The 21,900-nt window shown below is 35.9% G+C and overlaps 3 protein-coding genes across 3 annotated transcripts; all 3 read right to left on the minus strand.

Annotated features, from left to right (window-relative positions):
- Positions 1–5,193: 5,193 nt before the first annotated feature.
- Positions 5,194–8,439, minus strand: LOC132033396 (subtilisin-like protease SBT3). The gene is made up of 2 exons (XM_059423363.1): positions 6,223–8,439; positions 5,194–5,820 (listed from the first exon to the last, which is right to left on the minus strand). The coding sequence occupies exons 1-2, from the start codon at positions 7,946–7,948 to the stop codon at positions 5,255–5,257; spliced, it is 2,292 nt and encodes a 763-aa protein (XP_059279346.1). The 5' UTR covers positions 7,949–8,439; the 3' UTR covers positions 5,194–5,254.
- A 1,247-nt stretch (positions 8,440–9,686) lies between these two features.
- Positions 9,687–13,311, minus strand: LOC132035327 (subtilisin-like protease SBT3). Its single transcript, XM_059425594.1, has 3 exons — positions 12,051–13,311; positions 11,097–11,732; positions 9,687–10,653 (listed from the first exon to the last, which is right to left on the minus strand). The coding sequence occupies exons 1-3, from the start codon at positions 13,009–13,011 to the stop codon at positions 9,977–9,979; spliced, it is 2,274 nt and encodes a 757-aa protein (XP_059281577.1). The 5' UTR covers positions 13,012–13,311; the 3' UTR covers positions 9,687–9,976.
- Positions 13,312–18,206: 4,895 nt separating this feature from the next.
- Positions 18,207–21,396, minus strand: LOC132033400 (probable serine/threonine-protein kinase At1g01540). The gene is made up of 7 exons (XM_059423370.1): positions 20,549–21,396; positions 20,167–20,271; positions 19,888–20,010; positions 19,615–19,785; positions 19,388–19,517; positions 19,093–19,302; positions 18,207–18,628 (listed from the first exon to the last, which is right to left on the minus strand). Exons 1-7 carry the CDS (start codon positions 21,157–21,159, stop codon positions 18,464–18,466), a joined length of 1,515 nt encoding a protein of 504 aa, XP_059279353.1. The 5' UTR covers positions 21,160–21,396; the 3' UTR covers positions 18,207–18,463.
- Positions 21,397–21,900: the final 504 nt, after the last annotated feature.

A 21,900-nucleotide genomic window follows, 5' to 3' on the forward strand; every position in this document is an offset into this window, starting at 1 on the left:
TTTACTATGATATTTAATGGGTCCATCCAAACAGATGTAGATGCCCATAGACAAGTAGACTATATACGTACATACAAGTATACTTGCACACACTAACAAATACGTAGACACAAATATGCATGTATAGGAATCTATACGTCAATTTCTCTTAAAAAAAAATTAACATAATAACGTCGAAACACTCGGCCCAGTATGATTTCATATGGGTCGTTTGCACTTTCGTCCCTATTTTGTGCTGGTATTTAAGTTTTGCATTCAAATGGGTTGGTCTTTAATTTTTAACCTTCAAACGAACTTAAGTATGCAGAGTGCATGTTACGCATCATAATATTCATAAGTTATGTCGGCTTTAAAGAATGTACGCTCTGTGATACGTTCGATTTTGAAGGATAAAAATTAAAGACCAGTCCATATGAACCGTGCAATTACTTCATATTGGACCAACTGAAGCCTATCCAGCGTAATTGGACCGCCATGCAGAACCAAAGCAAGAAGCCCATCCATTTAAGGTGGCCCTTTTTCTTGGAAGGGTTTAGAAAGGTCATTATAAACATCATTTTTTTGCGCGGATTGTTCTTCTTTTGGGGGTGGTCTTTAATTTTTGTCCCTCAAATTGGTGATCTATAATTTCTGCCATTCGCCTAATACTCCGAGATTCTGGGTTCGAATCCCAGCTCAGTAAAAAAAAGAAGGAATTTCGTAAGGCAGAGGTTTGAATTCGCAAGACAGAATTTTGTCTTCAAAACTCTGCCTTAAAGCAGAATTTGAAACTCTACCTTGCCTTGAGATTTTTTTTATTTTTTTTTTAAATTTTTGACTGAGCGGGGGTTTGAACCCGAAATCAAGGGATTTTTAGCGAAGGGAAAAAATTAAAGACCACCCCCAGCGAAGGGAAATCCTGCAAATTGCCCTATAAACATTTGTTGGGATTTCCCAACACTTCTTTTATTTTTTGGGTCATTTGCACTTTTGTTCCTATTTTGTGTGGATTTTTAATTTTATCCTTCAACACAATAACTTTTTCGCAAGGCATAAGTTTATATTTTCGAATCATAATATCTTACAAAATATGTCCCGCTAGGCTTAGTTTGATTTTGAAGGGCAAAAGTCAAAGACCAACTCATTTAAAGGACAAAAATTAAAGACCATTCATTTTACATTTTAATATTTTATGATGATAGAGAGTCCTATTCTTGCATCGAAGCCCAGTTTGAAGAGCCCGCTTGTATAAGCTTACAACACTGGAGGAACAGCTGAGGCATAAACGCCCGGGCAATTGACATGGGACAAGGCAAACTATTGGCATAAAATATCCCAGGTTTTAGCTTTTGACATCTAATAGCCCAATAATGTATATCATTCAATGTATGTGTATATCAATAATTATACATCGCATCATGTATACCACAAAGTAATAGCAATATATAGAATGGGCAATTAAAACGCATGGATACATATTGGGATGTTCAATTTTCCTTGTGGGAAAGACTTTTCTCAAAGCACAATCCAATATGAGTGCAATAGAGACATTTATTTATATAAAGAAAGAACGTTTCTAGATACATTTGCTTTATCGGCATACAAAATTGTTAAAATAATCATTTCCCAAATTTTCTTTCAAGTTAATTTACAGGTGTCATCCAGTGATAACCTTTTATTAGTCTAGAAAGAAAAGGCATCATATGTACATATCCAAAAAATTAGCAATTCTTAAATGATAAGAACAGAAACGAATGTGGTTGATAATTTATACCAAGTTAAATGTTGAAAAAAAGGAAAAGAAAAGACGAACAGAAATAAAATATTGAGATGATGAGTGATTGTCGAAGAATTGAGTCTGGTTGGGAAGGAGAGAGGGAGAAAGTACGGGGTGGGAAGGGAGAGAAGAGTGCCAATTTTTTTAGGCTTCTATTTGCTAAACCTATTCTTTGGCTAAAAACATGCCAATAGTTTTTAAGGAATGAATATGTGTGTCAATATTCCATAACGGAACATTGGTCTATGAAATTTGTATAAAAATGGAATCTTATGTGTAAAAATGAATCAATGTGTTTATGATATTGGACTCTTATGTATATAAATGAAGGTCTCCTCTAAAGATGACATAAAATTAAAACTAAATTTACAGATGAATACAAAACCAATTGACACAGTTTATGAGGAAAGACTAAAGAGACATGTAGATCAATAGATAAATACTGTCTTCAACACAATAACTTTGTAACAAAGCTGATTAAATTCAAATAATAAAATCATACATTGAATATAATTTAAAATCACAACACACTAATGCATATCTTGTCAACGTAACCATCTTCCACTACAACCACATACCATTGAGCTGAACATTTTTAATTGGAAAACTTCGATATAATTTATTGAACACAACGTATATATGTGCTACCAAACACGCATTGAGAATTGGACTTTGGAACATTACACTGATCAGCAATATTTATTACTAATTTCGTACTCATGTATATAGACAAAATCTTGGTGTGAATCACGGACTAGATGAACCAAAATAGCAAAATAGACAACACAGATGGCTTGACTAGTGGTTCGCCAATACTTTTCCCTTACATTGAGGAAATGATAACAAGACAAGAGCTGGTGCCCCTTCCAGTTAAGAGATTTGTGAATTATAACTACCGACTCTAACTTGAGATATAATAATTGTCCGAATCTGAATAGATGCTGTTTGCATCATTCAGTTCTAAGGCTGGATGATGATTCCGCAAAATTCAATAATTTTGACTCTTATCTTGTATCTATATAAAAAAATCACTAAATACATTGTATAAAATTAAAGTCAAATTATAATTGCCAGTACTTGAAGTCATTATTGAGAATTCAAAATTCATAAATTATGTTCAAATTAGAGACCCGCCTCTGATCCAGTTGACAAGCTTGAGTGCTTAACAGAACTGAACTAATATAGAAGTTAGAATAGAAGTGTGAGTTATATATCATCTTTATCTCAACTAATGCCGGCAGAAACTCACACAACTGACATTAATTGTGTGAGTCTTCTCTCTGTCTTATAGAAATATGGACCCAAAAATGTAAAATTTGGGTCCATCAATTTGTGAGAGAAAAGGCCTCACACAGCTAATGTCAAGTGCGAGACACGTAATAAAGTTTTCTCAAATGGCGATGGAAGGTTCATCGTATCCCAGAAATGGGCTAATTAAATTATTATAGAACATGCAGTCACGGGAGAGCACGGGTTTTTGGCTGATCTTCCGGTGGACCCATAAACGTGTACAAAATTTTCTACAATCATAAAAATGTGGACCGGGAAATCATATATATCCTCTAGCTCGTCACTAGCTATAGTGTCATGTCCACTATCATTTTATCAACCCAGCTGGCGCATATCATTGAGGAATTTTTCTCCACGGAATTGATCCTTCTTCGGGTTTAAGCACAAGATACAAATATATTTAGTCACTGACGCTTGGTAGAATGCATGGTTAAGATTATCTTCTCTGGCTATAACCTTGTAGATATCGTCTTAATTCCATTGGGAAATTACCCCCAAAAACAAATTACCTGATGCAAATTTGAATCAGAGGGAAACGAATGAAAAAAATAATAATACAACTATGAAACCTTAAGTCAAACTTAATTGATCATTAATCGGCGGTTGTATTTCTCACTACAAGAAAGAAGACATTTGCCAACAATTTTTTTTTGTTGTCATAGTGACTATTGTTGAAAAAATTACTTTGCAATGATTTTTTTATTGTTGCAAAACTTTCCCAAAGTATTTATTATTACGACGACGTGCAAGCTTTTTTTGTTGTTGCGAAAAATCTTTTTGCCAATAATCAATCTTGTGACAACAAAATTACATTGTTTGACAAAAAAAAATGTTCATTTTAAAAAGTTTCGTCATATATGCCAACAATAATACTAAGTTTAATATGAATTTTACCAATAATATTATTTTTGTTGCCAAAGAGTTATTGTCATTTCTGTACTTTCTTATAGTGAATTTGCATTAGACTATGAACACTATCCATAAGCTCCTCTTTTTTTTTTTGGGGGGGGGGGGGGGGGTTTGGGGGTGGGTTGTTTGCTGTTGTGCTAAACTATACCAAATACATAGTTAATGGCGTTTTGGATCAAGTCCTCATGAATTTCTCAAAAGGTTTCACTCTGTAGCTTTTTTTTCTTTTTAGGTACCAATATAAAATTTTGTTGCCGTAACCAACATGGATATCACTCGCAAACAGATAGAAGACACCGTTAGGAAAGAATTAAGACATTCTCAAAATGTTATTATTGAGTACTTCACATGTTTACGAGATTTTCTGCTCTTCTAATTTCATTTAATTAAAATCAATATAAAAAGATTCTTTAAACTTCCCTTCACTACATTTACTCTCCTACTTTTTTAACACACTTCATCTCTTACTCTTAATTAATTTTATTTTCTTCTTCAAACATATTTTCTTGAAACATCACTAAAATATGCATGCGGATCATTTATGAATTGTGGGACATAGAAGATGCACCTATGTCCGCATTACAACCACAATACTCGTTACGTGAAAAATTAGTGCAAGTCTTTATGTCTGATGTTAACAAGTACAATAAGCTTGTTGTTTTCTTCTTAATATAGGGTCAGTGACCTTCCTTTTATCTTCTTATCAAGGGTTTCCTAATAGTTCTGAAGATGAATTATCAAGGTGTTAGATTGTTAAATCCTATAGCCCGCTAGGACTAAGATCAGATCAGCCCGTTTTGACAGCTTTTTGCCTACCGGTAAAGAAGTCTTGTCCTTATGTATTTATTATGTTTTATTTTTTAAAATAAGTCATATATAATTAATATAAGTATTTATAAAGGAGTGACCATTTTACCATGGTTCTATTTTTTGTTTAAAAATAATCTCATCGAAGCCTCCTTTCATAGTTTTTGGTTATGAAAACACCAAATTAATTGCTACATTATTGAGACTTGTGTAGTACTATAGATCGTTTATGCATATGATCATTAAATATGATGGGGAAACCTGCAATTGGTTATCTTGGATAAAGATTGAATCTTCAAAATTTAATAATTCAATATTATCTGCTCCAATATCTCAACTAATATTCCATTAGCTGTTTGATAAGTTAGAGTGATTCAGAAGCTCAAGTAATCCGCAAGTTGTCTCTTTTTACTGACAGCACAAAAACAATGTGAAGAATATATAAGTTTATTTCACAATTAATGTGTTACAACATCACATTTAAAAAGACAATTAGTTAGAGATTATTTTATGTCCTGTCAAAGGATCCACTCTTATACTTGTTGCAACAATTGGACTTTTGACTATGTATTTTCCTCCAGTTTCCACCCAGCTCAACGAACCATAATCCACAATATCATCCATAATTATTGGTCCTTCTATCCTTAGCTTGTAGCTTTGCTTTTCATGCTTCTCTTTGAAAACCAACTTATCAGGTTCAACACTAACTTTAAATTTACCCATAGGAGTGAGCTTTGCTGTATACACTGATATACCATCTTGTAAATTAGTCACTGTTCTTTTGAATTCTTGAATCCTTTTAGGATCCGACTCGCTGCTGTTCTGATTGAAATAGCCAATGAAAGATGGATAGTTTAAGTCCAATGATGGGTTGGAGCAAGTATAAGAGGAGGATCTTGTGATGGTCTGTATCTGTTTGGATGTAAAGTTCAGTCCACAGAGGAGATTAACATAATCTTGTGGTGTTGCATCATAGATGAGTCCGGGATCTAGCGCTTTGTTTGGATCAATATGGCCAGCTCCCATGGCTAGAGGAGTAGCAGCAGCATTCTTTTTACCTGTCGAGACATAATATGATTAAATAATTAAAATTGTGTTCTCTCTAATAATATAAGCTTACACAGTTTAACATGGTATCAGAGCATGCAAGAGGTCCGAAGTTCAAATCTCACATTTCCACATTTTTGGTATATGAAAAACAAATCAAGGGATAATTACATTTTTGGACAGCTTAAAAGAATACTAGCCAACAAATGTATAGGTTTTGTATATTAAGTATAAATATACATACAATATACAAATGTATACACAAAATATACGTATAATATACATAAATAGACATATAATATACATAATCAGTGTATAGGGATTGTATATTTTAGCTAGAGCCCTTAATTAATTTCGTCTAATAGGTCAAAAATCAAACTTTTAGATGATATGGTCACACAATTCAACATTACCTATGTCTTGGATGGGGCTTTGTGTGTTGTCCAATACATAGGCTGTGGTCATCATGGCGGACCGGATAGCAGCAGGGCTCCATTCAGGATGTGCTCCTTTTAGAAGTGCTGCTACACCAGAAGCATGTGGACATGACATTGATGTACCAGATATAATATTGAAGTTGCTAAAAAGTTTTCCTGAGGTAACTTCAGTAACCGGTGATTGTTGTGGCCATGAAGCTAGTATTAAGGCACCAGGAGCCATGAGGTCAGGCTTGAGAATTATCGGACAACTTGGTGATGGTCCTCTTGAACTATAGCTAGCAACTTTTGGTGCTGGTTTAGCACCAATATGTGTCACTTGGAATGCAAGTTTCGCGTTAGGTGTAGAGGCGCTCTTAACGTACTCAAGAACTTTATCACCCTCTTGAGAGTTCAAAAACACCGCTGGAAATTCTGTTTGGAGGTAGAATTCCAAGTCAGTTGAGTTAGTTACGAAGACAGCACCAGCAACTTTTGAATTTCTTACATTGTAGACGTGCTCACTGACCGAATCATTCTTGTCAAGGCAGACTACTATTTTGTGAGCATTTTTCTGCAGTTCCTTATCATCTTGGCAATCAATATAGATAATGGAGCTTTCACTTGAACTAGAATTCCCAGGATAAAGTGCTAAGCCAGTGACCGAAACTCCATTTCCAAGTGTTAATGTGCCAATAAACTCACGGTCAACTGTGCCAGCAGCAACTGTGAGCACCCAAGGTGTTCCATTGTGCAAAGTTTCATAATAAGGCCCTTCATTTCCTGCAGATGTGGAAACAAATATGCCTTTCTCCAATGCAGCAAATGCAGCTATTGCAACAGGATCTTCGTGTAGTGGAGTCGCATCTATGCCTAATGACAAAGATAAAACATCCACACCATCTCCAATTGCTTGATCCATTGCAGCAAGAATATCAGACAAAAATACACCTTCTTCCCATAAAGCCTTGTACATGGCCACATGAGACTTTGGTGCTATGCCAGTAGCAGTGCCAGAGGCATAACCGAAATAAGTTGCACCCTCTACATGACTTCCAGCAGCTGTGGAAGAAGTGTGAGTTCCATGTCCATCCGTATCACGAGCAGAATTCATCGAAATGGTAAGATTCGGATTGTTGGCAAGTAGGCCTTTATTGAAGTAACTAGCGCCAATGAGTTTCTTGTTGCACAAAGAGGAATTGAACTGTGTGCCACTTTCACATTCTCCTTTCCATCTTGATGGTACTTCAGTCATCCCATCATCAATATAGCTTTTACTCTCTGGCCATATCCCAGTGTCAACTAATCCAACTATGACATCTTTGCCATAATCGGACTTTGGCCATACACCAAACTCAGAGTTTAGGCCAAGGAATTTGGATGTGTGAGTTGTATCAATTTTAACCGACATATCCTTATTCGAAGAAACATAGCCTGGAGAATTTTTTATGGCTTCTAATTCAGAAGGAGAAAGACTTGCACTGAAACCATTAATGGCATTAGTATAAGCATAAACTAGTTTAGAGGATAAGAAGTCTTTGCCACTTGTACTGCTATCAGATACAGAAGAAAGTGTTGCAAAATACCAATTATGATGGCTAGAAAAAGCTTTTGGCATGGCTGACAAATCCATATGAATGATATAAGTTTCTGACTTTGCTAATTGGACTATAGAAATCAAGATGGAAAGCAACCAAATACACAAGGCAATATGATTTGCCATGTTGAGTAATATATTGAAGAAGGGTATTTTTCTTGAACATAAGGTAGTTTACTTATATAGAGGAGTGAGAGGTATGGGAAGCCAAAAAATTCCCTTGCTTCCAAATTGTCCATCACTTTGTCCATAATTTCACTATGTACCAAACTGGCATATTATTGGAAGCTTGCAACAATTTCAACTCTGCACCCCTCTTCAATAATTCTCCATCTATTATTGTCAAAATTTCTTTAGTCCAAGACCTGTAGTTTTCTGTTTTACTATTGGAATAAGATTTTTCTTGCCTTATTAATCAACTGTTAAATCTGTCGATAGACGTCTTAATAGTGCACAATAATGGGAGTGGATCCCTCATACATAGTGCCATTTCAAAAGAAAAGAAGACTGACAATTCCATGGACAAGAAGTGGTACACCAGCTTATGCTGATTATGAACCAGGATCTATCAATTAACTGGTCATACAAAATCTCATAAAACACATACGGTCTGCTTAGTTATCCTAAATCCTCTAGATATACATTTTTTTTCTTTTAAACTCTTTCTCCATTCCTCCTTTTATCACCCTTTGCTCATTTTGATTGTGACAACCAATATCATAGCCATGGGCAAAAAGAGTAAAGGAAACAATATATGGCTCTGATTGCCTTGATATGGTTCCATTAATCATGATGGACATTGCTTACATATGATCCAGACAAAATTGTTAAAAGTATGTGGGGAGCCACCCATGTGTTTTAACTAAATAGAAAACAAAATAGAAGATAGGAGTCAGAGTCACTAGTCAAAATGCCAAAACCATTTGATACAGCAAGAATTTTAGGTTGTGGAAAGTTCTTCCCCCTAGTAATATGAAGTTTTGATAATAAAGAAGACCTTAAAAGTCAAGAGTCTTCATAAATACAGCATAACAAGAAGATCTTCATTTTTTTTTGTTTTGTTGATTTCTCAAGTAACTTTTTGAAGAAAAAGGGTCTTGAACATGACAAAATTAAAGGTATATAATATTGTTTGGTCACGAGTCGCTTCAATATATGAATCTGCAAAGAAGAAAGAAATAGTTGCAAGAGTTTAAGTTCTATGCAGTTAGGCATTAAAAATACTACATGATTAGGTCACTTATAAAATAATTATAAGTAGTAAGTAATAATTATGATAAGCATTATCTGGCAACTGGATAGAAATGATAACTAACCTGGTATGAAATTTTAAACTATATTGATAGTGTAAAAAATCTTCTACGCTGTACTCAACAAGTATATCCTTGATACTACTGTCCTTAATTTGTAATCCAAATAGAAGAGTTTTCTTATTCAATAAAATGAACCAAAATATTACGTTACCTGTTACTTGAAAGAATCTCCTACTAACTGCGATACTAAATTTGAAAGAAAACGTGCGAGTTTTCTTATAGAAAAACAGAACCAAAGCAATAAGTGACCGATTAGTTGAAAGAAATCCTTCAACCAGAAATTATGTAATCACTAAAGACAACATAAATTGACACATTCCTCATTTTTGTTTCCATAGCTAAAAAGAGATAAAGAAAAAAGAAAAAAAAGGCATTATCCTTGCCCTTGGAGTGGTAAGTTGTAACTGTCATTACCCAACAAATTGTTTTTTCTCCCCGAAGGAAAAGGCAAAGGAATTTCAAGCACGTAACTGAGAATAATTTAGTTATTGAAATACAAGGCAGTAGCATGTTTAATAACAAAAGTTGAGTCACTAATTTGTATGAGGGAATCATGTGAACCTAGACCGATTATATGAATTGATTAACAACAAAAAGAAAGTGTCTGCTGAAGGGATGGTTGTTCATACATCAAAAGAAAAATACGAAAAAGAGCATAAAGAACAATGAAAGGAAACTTCTGATTCAGGATTTTTTTTTGGTAGAATAATCTGGTATCCGAAATTTACTAGTCCTACGGATCGAGATTCGCGTCAGGTAGACTTCTGATTCAGAATTATAACTTTAAATTCATCCATTTTGATATATCGCTCTAGTTATTTATGTACCTATTTTTAGGTGATTACCAAGTATGAATCATTGGCGCAACCACAATTGGACTTGTCACAGCATGAAGACCAATTACATCCACCCAAGTTAAGGATCCAAATACAACTTCTCCAGTTTTATTGCCTCTATATTCAACTGTCAATGTATAACTTAGCGTCTCATACTTGCTGGTGAAGGACAATCTTGGAGGATCAACACTAATGTTTGTGTTCGATGGCACGACCATATTAATAGAATAGTTAGCAGGTCCATTTCCTACGTTTGTCACTGTCCTTACGAACTTCTGACTCAATGTTGTTGCAGTTTCACTTGTGTATAGCGCGATGAATGACGGGTAGTTGAGATCCAAAGATGCATTTTGACAAGTGTAGGCTGATGACCTTGTAATTGTCAAGATTTGCTTCCGAGTGAAGTTCATGGCGCATAACAGGTTCACGTAGTCTTGTGAGGTGGCATCATAGATAAGCCCTGGATTCAGGGCGAAGTTCGGATTAACTAGCCCTGCTCCCATAGCCAGAGGAGTCGCTATATTATAGTCTAGGCCCGAATCTTTAATGGGAGAATTTGTGTTGTCAATGTTGATGGCACCAGTGATCATGGCAGATCGAATTGCTGCTGGACTCCATTCAGGATGTGCACCTTTAAGAAGTGCAGCAATGCCAGAAGAATGTGGACAAGCCATGGATGTTCCTGAAATTAGAGATGGCAAAATTAGCCCATGAAAACATGACCCGCCCAACATACCCAAGCTTGGGTTGGTCATTGACCCACCCATTTATTAGCTCAGCACATCAAAAATTGGGCTGATATGTGGCCCAAATTGACCCATGAGAAATCTTATCCAAATATTTTCAGAAAGTTTTTTTTCTTTTAATTTGATATGTTATATATAGTCATAATAAAGAAGAAAAAAAAAATAGTTTTATTAGGTACTAAAAGATTATAAAGATCAAACAAAGAAATTAAAACTTAGTAAGAATTGAACGGGTTGAGTTATGAACCGTTTTTAGCCCATTTTAGCCAACTCATTTCAGCCCAAGTAACTTTTGGACTAGTCAATAACCCGCCTATTTATTAATTCAACCCAATTTGATCCACCCAATTCAGCCCAACCCACCCATTTGACACCCTACCTGAAATCATGGTGAATTCATTGCTCAATCTAATATCCGGATATATCGAAGCTGCATAAACATTGGGAATCCAGGATGCTAAGACTAATGATCCTGGTGCCATTATGTCTGGCTTCAAAATTCCTTGACAACTCGGTGAAGGACCTCGTGATGTATAAGATGCAACGACGGGTGCTGGTGTTGATCTCACAAATGTCTGTTGGAAACTAATACTTGCAACAGCATTGGCACCGGATTTAGCATAACTGATTACAGTTGCACCATCCTTAGGGCTGATAACAACACCAGGATACTCAAATTGTTCATTCTGGAAAATGTTCGGATCGTCAGTGATATATATAGCAGCAGGGGCGGAAGATCGAGCAATGTTGTCAATTTGATCAAAGACATATCCGTTTTCGCATATGATGATTCCATAATTGAAGCTGGATAGGGAAGTTGAGTTGCAACTCGATATTGACTCGTTGTAGATAAGTGGTAATTCGTTGACAAGGGCGCTAGCAGGGTACATTGACCATCCAGTAATCACTTGCCCATTTCCAAGAGTCAATTTTCCAGAGAGGACCCGATCGACAGAGCCAGCAGCAGTAGTCAAGACCCATGGGATTCCATTATGCAATCTTCCAGGAGTGACACCTGTTGACAATATGTCTCAGTATATCACAGAAATAAAACAGATTGCTGCATTATCTCTAAAAGATTTGCAGAAATCAGTTTATCAGTAACTAACTTTTAGTATTTCAAATTGTTTTCTGTGTTTCCTGAATTTAGGAGTTAGTTTTCTCTTTCTTTGTGATTTGGTTTCAGTAGCATATTTTTCTATTTTCGTTTATGAATTGAAGCTATAAATGTATGTCTCTGAGTTATTAATGAAATAATTCCCTTTGACTGCATAGCCAATATATTTCTCTCAGCTTTTCTCTCTAAGTTTCTTTTGTTACAAACCAACAATACCTGCATTTCCCGCTGAAGCGGAAACAAGAATGCCCTTCTCCGTAGCACTGAATGAAGCTATGGCAATAGGGTCTTCGTACAATGGAAGATTGTTAAATCCCATAGAGATGGATATCACATCGACACCATCAGCGACAGCTTGATCCATACCAGCAAGCACATCAGCAGCGGAGCGTCCTTCATCCCAGAGGACCTTATACATAGCAAGCCTAGCACGTGGCGCGACCCCTCTTGCTGTGCCCGTTGCATAGCCAAAGAACGAAGCACCCTCCACATAATTTCCACCAACGGTTGATGAAGTATGCGTGCCATGACCGTATGTGTCCCTACCTGAATTCATGCTAATAGTGATATTGGGATTCATAGCTTTAACTCCTTTGTTGAAGTATCGAACACCAATTAACTTGTTGTTACACATTGAAGCATTAAATTCTTGTCCAGGCTCGCATATACCCTTCCACCTTGAAGGAATTTTAGTGATTCCATCATCCTTGAAACTTCCACTCTCTGGCCATATTCCACTGTCAATAACACCAACAATCACGTCTTCCCCGTAATCAGAAGCTGGCCATAGTCCTGACTCGCGATTAAGACCGAGGAATTCAAACGTGTGAGTTGTGTCAAGAGTGACCATTTTATCAGCATAAGCCGAGACAAAACCAGGCAACTTTTCAAGAACTTGTAATTCATTTTCGGACAAGACAGCACTGAATCCATGAAATGCATTGTCGTATGAATAAAGAACCCTTGTCGGATTGGAATAACTTTCAGTTGTTGTATATTTCAACTTGACAGTTTCAAGAATTGAAGAGTGCCATTGCTCAAGACTAGCAAATGCCTTGGGCATGAATGACTTGTCCATATGGATAATGTAAGTGGTTCTTTTTTCTGAAGCTGAATTAACGAAGAGGAACCATGAGAACAATAGACAAAGAAGAGGAACCCCTTTAACTAATCCCATTTTTAGATTTACTTGCTTCAAAAATCAGTTTCTTGTCTTACTTTCTTCATCTGCTCCAGTGTGCACATATTTATACAAATGCCATGGTGTTGTTCTGCTTAGAAAACTTATTTCAAGAATCTGAGGACCAATTTCAAGCATCTGATTACCTCGGACGGCCTTAAGCTTTTGGGGTTTATTCTTAAGTTGGATTAAGACCATCTTGTTTTAATTCATAGTTTAGATGCATAGTAATCTTACTGATATAATCCTCCATCACTATTATATGAAAGAACCTACGCCTCATCATTGTTAACTATCTTGGCCGGTCAAAAAAAAAACTTTACCATTTGTTATCTTGGCAGGTCCAATTTTGTTATTTCCAAGATGGATATGTTCCTATATGGCTATCTTTACTATTTCTCCATAAAAGTTCAAGCATATGCTAGTAAAATAATGAGTAGTTTATTTTTTCCTTACACTAGATTTCATAATAGATTTGGAAATTGGCTGATAGAAAACTTATCACATTTGTACTTTACTGCTTTTTAAATGCTTATTCTTTTCTCTGGAAACCTTGGAAGAGATGTTGTACATTAGGCGATCAAAAATGGAACAAGTAAGAAAGTTCGGGATGCGACATTCCTTTGTAATTCACTATTCGGTAATCAAGTGGAAAGTCCACATCAGAAGACTTTGTTGAATGTTGAGATGTATAATTAGAAGACTTAAGGACAATTTCGAGCCCAAATTGTAACGACGAGAATATAAATAAGTCAAACTTCTAATGTAGAGCAAAGTTAAATCTATTCGCATAGTATAAAGGCAAATTTGGATCTTTTCCCTTTTGTAAAATTTTACATATGTTCAAACTAGAATGTTTTGATTAATTTATAGTGGTCTGTAATTTTGTTTCGATTTTTTTTCTTTTTTTATAGTGGTCCACAATTGAGGGCAAAAGGGTAAGCTCTAATTGGTATTGATAAATGGTAATGCAGAAGAGTTATAGTCATGCAAGTGGTTAATATAAACATTGTTAGTAAGAATATGGAAATTTGCGCTTTTAGTCCCTCAAATATCACCAAATTTTGATGTTGATCCCTATACTATTTGTCTAAGCACATTTAATCTTCAATTAATTGAATTGTATACTTTTAACCCCTCAGTTTAACGAATTATTAATCATTACACCATTTATTAGCCATTTATTGTTTGTATTGTTACTTCATATTTGAGGGTAACATTGTTTTTAAAATAGTTTATAATTTTTTGCCCTATATAACTGGACCAAGAACACAAATTCATTTAATTGAAGGCTAAAAACCTCTCAGCATAATTTTTTGTTTACACCACTGGCAAGCTCCTTAATTGATACTCTGGCAATGATACCACTAGGTCTAGCTTCTCTACTGTGTTACAATTTGAACCTTCCTTTAGGAAAAAAGGAAAAGTGAAAAGAGGGAAGAAAGCAGAAAAAGAGAACTTTCTGTGGTTTACAAAGTTCTGATACCTACACAAATGATGTAAGAACATGAAAGGATATCCCACACCCATTTGCCTCTCTCTACAAAGTACCTATTTTTATTAGTAACGCCCTCTATCTCATTTCAAACATTTTTTTTTTCCAATTAATTAAGACCCTCACTCACATTATAAATTTTTTATCAAAAAGTTATTACCTCTATGACTTTTTTTAGTTTCTGAACATTTAAGTCTATCTTTTTCCTTCTAAAATTAACAATTTTAATTACTATCAAATAGTTATGGATTTCATACTCCAAAACCCATTTTTTCTTTTCTAGTCTAATGAAGGAGTACTAATTAAAAAGGGAAAAGGGCCTGATTTACCCCTCTACTATGGAAATAGTCCACATTTACCCCCGTTATACTTTCGGCACAAATTTGCCCCTACCGTTATCTAAGTAGCAATATTTGCCCCCCGTTTGAACGGCAGTCCACCGTGGCAATTAAATTTCCACGTGACCTGACATTTAGATGAGGTGGCATGCCACGTGACATGCCACCTCACCACCCTCTCCCCTCTCCATTTCTTTCTTCTGCCTCCAACCAAAGCCACCGCCGCCCTCAAATTCATTCGAAATAACCCTCTTATTTTCAAAACTTCCAGGCATTCAATACCCAAATGTTGTATTTTCACACAATGATGAAACCCTTTTTCTTAATCTTTCACATTATCGTAAAGATTTAGCAGAAAGATTAGCAATGATGTTAATGCTTACAAGAGTTAAAAGACATTCTTTTATGTTATTGAAAGATTTAAACTTTTTATCTAAAAGTATCTTCAGATTTGTCAAATGGGTTTTAAGAATTTTAATGGTTGTGAGTAGGGGTGTACATGAACCGGGTTGGTTCGGATTTTTCAAATACCAAACCAAACCAATTGTATCGGGTTTTTAAATCGATAAACCAAACCAAACCAACAAAAGTCGGGTTTTTCACTCTCGGTTTTTCTCGAATTTTTCGGGTTAGTCGGGTTTTTTCGGGGTTTTTTTTTTTTTTTGGGTTCAATATGAAGCATCTTATAATAGCATTTGCTTGACCAAAAATAAGCATCTTACCCTTCTATTTCTAAATATGTAAAATGAAAAATGTGTGGTGAATTCATTGACTCATTAAATAAAAAATTCATAACAATTGAATCAAATAAGTATAGAACATGCATGTGATGTATAACTATAACAATCAAACGGAATGTAGTAACAAACAACTTCAATATTGTTCCATAAAATGAGTTTTAGTTAGCTTTTAAACATTTACTTAAAAAGCCTATCGCTAAATGAACAAAAAGATTATAACTCAAACTTAGCATTAAGAATTAATTATACACCACAAATATTTACAAGGAGGATCATACAAGAGGTGTTTGTTAGAGGTTCCCAGTGGACAACACTCACAAAAAAATTGGATGAGCTGATTTTCTAACCTTAGTCTACTAGTTTTGTTTATTGTTTGAGTTGTTTTGATGTGATAAAGGCTAGTTTTGATCGCTGCTATGCTGTTCTGCCATAGTAGTGTTTTGACATTGGACAACATTAGCTATTTGTAATGAAAAAGTCTCTTTTAATTGCCAAAAAAGAATTAATTTACAATCGGATGTGGTACCAATTCTTAAATGGATTGCATCACGAACGAAGCTGACTAATCAATGCTTAAAAGTGATAAAGTTATACACGTATTTATAAATTATATATGTATAAAAATATTTATAAATTGTATATATATAATCGGATCGGTTTGGTCTCGGTTTGACTTTTTTTAGTTAAAACCAAACCAAACCTATTATGATCGGGTTTTTTTATCCAACACCAAACCAAACCAAACAAACCACTACTCGGGTTTTTTTTTCCGGTTTGGTTCGGTTTGGTGCGGTTTGTCGGTTTTCCTTGTACAGCCCTAGTTGTGAGGTTTTTGGGTTGGAGTTAGATAAATGGACAGTATCCGGGTAAAGTGATAGTAATGGCGGTTATGGTGATTCCGGTGAGATGGGTTAGTGAAAAAGAAGATATAATTGTTGGAGGAGATGGTGGTGGGGTATGGCTTTAATGGTGGTTGGAGGTGGCTTGTTTGTTTGTAGAAGAAAGAAATGGAGAGGGGAGAGGGTGGTGAGGTGGCATGCCACCTCATCCAAATGTCAGGCCACGTGGAAGTTTAATTGTCACGGTGAACTGCCATCCAAACGGGGGCAAATATTGCTACTTAGGTAACGGTAGGGGCAAAAATGAGCCGAAAGTATAACGGGAGGTAAATGTGAACTATTTCCAATAGTAGAGGGCAGATCAGGCCCTTTTCCCAATTAAAAACCCCTACTTATCCTTACTAGCGTGTGTTCCCAATTAAAAACCCCTACTTATCCTTACTAGAGTTACACACGCTGTATTAGCCCTCTTGGTCTACCTAATTTATTTCTCTTCATATATATATTTTTTTTTCTGAAACGCAATGTCAATATATTACTATCGTCACCCTATAAAAATGACGTGTTGCCTTCAGAGATTCTCCATTTTCGGAGGGCAAACTCGAGACCTTATTAAAGATGGACAAATCTCCTTCACCCCGCCACACTTTTAGTTTGTTCTTCATGATATAACCTATGTGAAGAAAACCTGAAAATATCATCTTCTTTTTGGCACATTTTAGATTGTCTTTGAATTTCTCTCTGATGTGAAACTCTTCAAAAATCATATTCCACTTTCCTTTCTCTTTTACAAACCAAACAGCGGAAATCATATAGATTTCTCGCCCCCCTCTCTCCCTTTTATTCACAATTTCACATACAAAACTGTCAGAAAGTCAACATAAAGTGGCTGGTAACACTGTTTGGTCGGACGCGCCCCTTAATATTGTCAATTGTCATGTAATGCACCAAATTAAAGTAGTTGAAAACAAATAACCACCTAAAGAACTGTCCCCATATGCCATAACGACTTTTTTTTTACATTATGACAAAACGAGAAGAACATAATAAATTGGTAGGTCCAAAATTTCAAATCTCTAGCTGTCTGAAAAATCATCTCTAGTAGCTGCCCAGTGCAAAGGACACCTACAGTATTTCCTTCTTTTGTAGCATACTCAAAACTTCAGTGCTCGTAGGGCCACCCCATGGCGGAGCCACTTTTATTCAAGGGGAATCTATTGATACCCCATTCGAAAATCTACACTGCACAAATAAATTAAAATTAAAATTTTATATACTTCTTTATGTCTTTGCGTGTTTACTTGTTACATTTTCCTTGGCTCCACAGTGGCCACCCCGTGAAACATTTCAATCAGACCCCACCTCAGCACCAAAATCACCGAGAAGAACATTTGCACTAACTTTTGTCTGATTAAGGAAAAATCAACTTCATATATTGTTTTGGTCGTAAATTTTGACTAATTTCAGCTTTTAATTGTTAAAGAATCCTCTATTCTTGAATGTAGCCAGGTGACATTACCTGTCCTCAAGAAAATGACTCCAACTGATATCTGTCCCAAAAAAGATGTACCTTTGCTTACCTAATCCTGGTAAAATCCATACAAGGCGAGACACGCGCTACTTTTACTATTACTACTTTCTACTCAAGTCACTATTCTTGACCTCAGTGATAGGAAGGAACAGAAAGGATATACTTACACGGATAATTTAATCGGTTATAGTAAGTTATTTACTGTATTTGTTATGTTACCACAATAGGATTACTGTAGACAGTTAGCTGTTGTTGTAGGTTATTTTAATCATGTCCTTTCATTTGGGAAAATTAAACACTCACTGGTAAAAACTATGCTCGAAGCAAAATTGAAGGTAATTACATATGTATACTAATAACAAGGGCTATGCTACAAGATCTACCATGACTTTACTGAAAATGCAGAAGTTAAGTGAATGATATTTACATGTGCTAGCTCCAAAATGAATGACAGACGAAACAACGTGGTTGGAATTGACCTTTTATAACTACCTTAATTGGTGCCGCTAATGCTCATCATCGGTTTCTTGTCTCCTGAACAGAGCCCGGTTGGTTTGCACACTACTTTCATATCCACTGCTATCATCCGATTCAATAATACGCTTGTCCATTACCCTCTCTTTCACGCCATCACGATGTAAACGACCATGTTCCCTTGAACCCCGTCGGTCCTGTATCAATTCCACAGATATTCAGAGCAAGTGAAAATGAAATATTGATTGGAAACTGATGAGATGATCATCGACTAGTTAACAGAAGCACTATGCAAAAATACAGTAAGTGCTGGTCCATGATGTACTAAAATAGACATCACAACTTTGATCAGATTTCCGGCATATTAGGACATATTCAAAGTAGTCCATGTGCTTGAAACTAGAGTGCGGAAGGAGGTCCATTAATGTGATTTAATTTCTGGTGTATCAAGCATAATTCCAACAGAAAATACCTCATGTCATATCATGCATGGAATGATCATGTAGAAAAGTAGATACTGGGTTACGACTAAATCTTAGTTAACAGCACAATTACATCATTCAGTTACCCAAAATGCGTTCTTACTTCTTGGCTGTCGACTCTCGTGACTAATGAAAACTTGACATTCAATTTAAGGGCATGAAGGAAAACTAGAGCTTACATCACGAAAGGGAAAGTCATCAGCTTCAAGCATGTGTATCACATGTCCCATCTTTGGCCTCTTCTGAGCATTGGGGTCGACACAGCGTAATGCTACCAAAAGGACACGTTTCAGGGTTCTTGAAGAAGGCTTCTCAGGTAACTTCGGATCCAAAACGCCCTCGGTATTCCGGTTTGAAACCATTAATTTAAGCCAATCAACCAGAGTTACCTATGAGGCAGATCCACAAAACACAGTCAGAACCAAAACTAAAAAGGTTTGCTAAAGATACTAACATCGATAATATGAGACAAACCTCTCCAGCAGGACGGCTGTAATCCACCGGATTCCTTCCAGTTATGATTTCCATAATAAGAATTCCAAAACTATACACATCACTTCTCTCATTCAACATGCCAGTGCTAGCATATTCTGGAGCAACATAACTGATAAAAAAAGGGGCCATTGGCAATTTATTTTCTACGAGCAACTCAACATTAGCAACAATACAATGATAGTGGGTTTGAAATGTGAAGCACTAACCCAAATGTTCCCATAACCCGAGTAGTAATGTAGCTCTTCTCAGCACCCAAAAGCTTTGCCAAGCCAAAGTCGGACACTTTTGGATTCCACTGCTTATCAAGCAAAATATTGCTTGATTTGATGTCACGGTGAACAACCTTGGGTTCAAGGCCCTCATGCAGATAGGTTAACCTGTAAGCCTCACCAAGCATTAGTTACTCCCTTTAACACAAAGTACAAAAACAATTACTGCTCAAAACGAAAAGTTAACAAAAAAAGTTAGCTGTTGTATACCCTTTAGCAGTTCCAAGAATGATACTCATTCTAATTTCCCATGTAAGAGGACTGGAAGGCCCTACATCTCCATGGATCCACTGTTCTAAGTTCCCATTGTCCACATACTCATACACAAGCATCCTGAAATTAAACGGCACATTGGCCATATCGAGTAATTCAGCCCAATCCAAGCTCGAAATAGAAACAAGCAGAATTGTAGTAACCATCACTACAAGTACAAACTACAAACACATAATGCAATAATTAATCTGATTAAGCAGCATGAAATTGAATTACCTGTGAGCTCCCTCAGCACAGTAACCGAGTAACCTCACCAAATTCTTGTGCCGAACACGACCAATTGCTTCAACTTCAACCTTAAACTCCCTCTCTGCTTGTCCCCTGATGAAAAGAAAACCACATATAAAAACTAAAAACCTAAAGACAGAACAAAATAAACAGTTTTCTCCATAAACTAATCCTATAATTACCCATATAACTCAAGCTATTATTTAAGCAATTAAGCCCCAGAAACCATAAAGATACCTTTTTTAACACATGAACTAGGCCACACTACTTAAAAAAGCACACTTAACGTAAGTGACATGCAAGAATTGTAAATTACCAATTGCATACACAAATATGCACAAAAAAAGGAAAGAACTTTAAAAAAGCACACCTGTTATTAAGCAAATTCTTAACAGCAACTCTACTATTATCTTCCATAACACCACGGTAAACAATTCCATACCCACCTTCGCCTATCACATTTTCATCAGCAAAATAATTTGTAGCAATTTCAAGCTCTCTCAATGTATACCAATGACCCCACCCCAAATGTGAAACCTCAGGCACAGCAATAATAGCTTGCTCGCTACCATGACCCGACCCGGTACCCGACCCGATCCGCTCCGGATAAGCAATCTTATGACCCTTTCCAATTTCAATGTGAATTCTCTGTGTTTCCTCCTCGAAAGAATCGGGTTCGGGTAATGGGTTCGGGTCCTGCCCCGGGAGTAACTTCGGGTTTTCGGGCAGTGGCTTAAATGGGTCGATTTTAATTTCTTGAATTTCTTTGGATACGTTAGGGATGTTTGGTTTTTTGTTTTTTTTCTTAGCTGAAACTGATGAAAGGGTTTTTTTACTGTTACGTTTTGAAGTGAACCAAAGTGAGATAAGGAAGAGAAAAACAACAATTGCAGCTATTACACAAATACCCAAAACGACCCATAAACGTAGACCAAGAATTGAAGTCTTTTTGGAGAGTTCATTGTTAAGAAACCCAGACATAGTATTAGTTTTTTCTCAAACATTAACAAAGAACTGTTGTAGGAGAAAACAAAGAAGCATAATATTACTAGGAGTATTTTATGGTGATGGAATAATGCATGTGTCACTGTATGGTGGGGAGTGGGGACTATGGATTCTTCTGTTGATAGTAGAGACAGTGTCTTGTTATAGAACAAGTTATTTTTGGAGCCAAGCTTAAGAGGTTTTTTTCTCTGGGACCATTTTATTTTTATTTGTTTTTGGGGGCAGCTGGAATGATAGGAGTTATAGAAATGGAGAAATTGGCCCCACAGGGTTCTTGATTAGTTTTACTTTATTGTGATATTCATAAGAAACGTGTATCCATAGAAGTACGAAAATATTTATGGACGTAACCATATATATAGTCTAGTTGGTAGTAGCATTTATTTATTGATTTTTGCCTTCCGCTAGTTTTTATCTCACTTTCTTTTTTCCATGCTTTTTTGTTGGATTGTTTGGTTAGATAATAGGGATCTTGTTTAAAGATGGTTGGTGGATTACTTTAGCTTCATTTAATTGAGCTTGATACCACCTTTTTTCTAAAATTCGCCTTTGATTACAGTTGTGTCACTTTTAAGTTTCTTTTTTGTTAATTAAGAGCTGAGAAATGATTTAAAAAGAATGTTGTGGAGTTGGTGATCTTGTTAGTTCAGCTTATGCTTCTTCTTTTATGATGTTTGGAGTTCCTCTTTATATTCGTTATAGTTAGTGGAACTTTAT

This window comes from Lycium ferocissimum, chromosome 10, assembly GCF_029784015.1.
Source record: "Lycium ferocissimum isolate CSIRO_LF1 chromosome 10, AGI_CSIRO_Lferr_CH_V1, whole genome shotgun sequence".
Classification (NCBI taxonomy): Eukaryota; Viridiplantae; Streptophyta; class Magnoliopsida; order Solanales; family Solanaceae; genus Lycium; species Lycium ferocissimum.

Coding starts and splice junctions, on each gene's coding strand:
- LOC132033396 (XM_059423363.1), bottom strand. CDS start 7,948: ATGGCAAATCATATTGCCTTGTGTATTTGGTTGCTTTCCATCTTGATT. Junction 5,821..6,222: donor AAGCCCCATCCAAGACATAG/GTAATGTTGAAT, acceptor ATGTCTCGACAG/GTAAAAAGAATGCTGCTGCT.
- LOC132035327 (XM_059425594.1), bottom strand. CDS start 13,011: ATGGGATTAGTTAAAGGGGTTCCTCTTCTTTGTCTATTGTTCTCATGG. Junction 11,733..12,050: donor CGCTTCAGCGGGAAATGCAG/GTATTGTTGGTT, acceptor TATTGTCAACAG/GTGTCACTCCTGGAAGATTG. Junction 10,654..11,096: donor TGAATTCACCATGATTTCAG/GTAGGGTGTCAA, acceptor CTCTAATTTCAG/GAACATCCATGGCTTGTCCA.
- LOC132033400 (XM_059423370.1), bottom strand. CDS start 21,159: ATGTCTGGGTTTCTTAACAATGAACTCTCCAAAAAGACTTCAATTCTT. Junction 20,011..20,166: donor TGTGCTGAGGGAGCTCACAG/GTAATTCAATTT, acceptor GTTTAATTTCAG/GATGCTTGTGTATGAGTATG. Junction 18,629..19,092: donor ATGACTTTCCCTTTCGTGAT/GTAAGCTCTAGT, acceptor GAATTGATACAG/GACCGACGGGGTTCAAGGGA.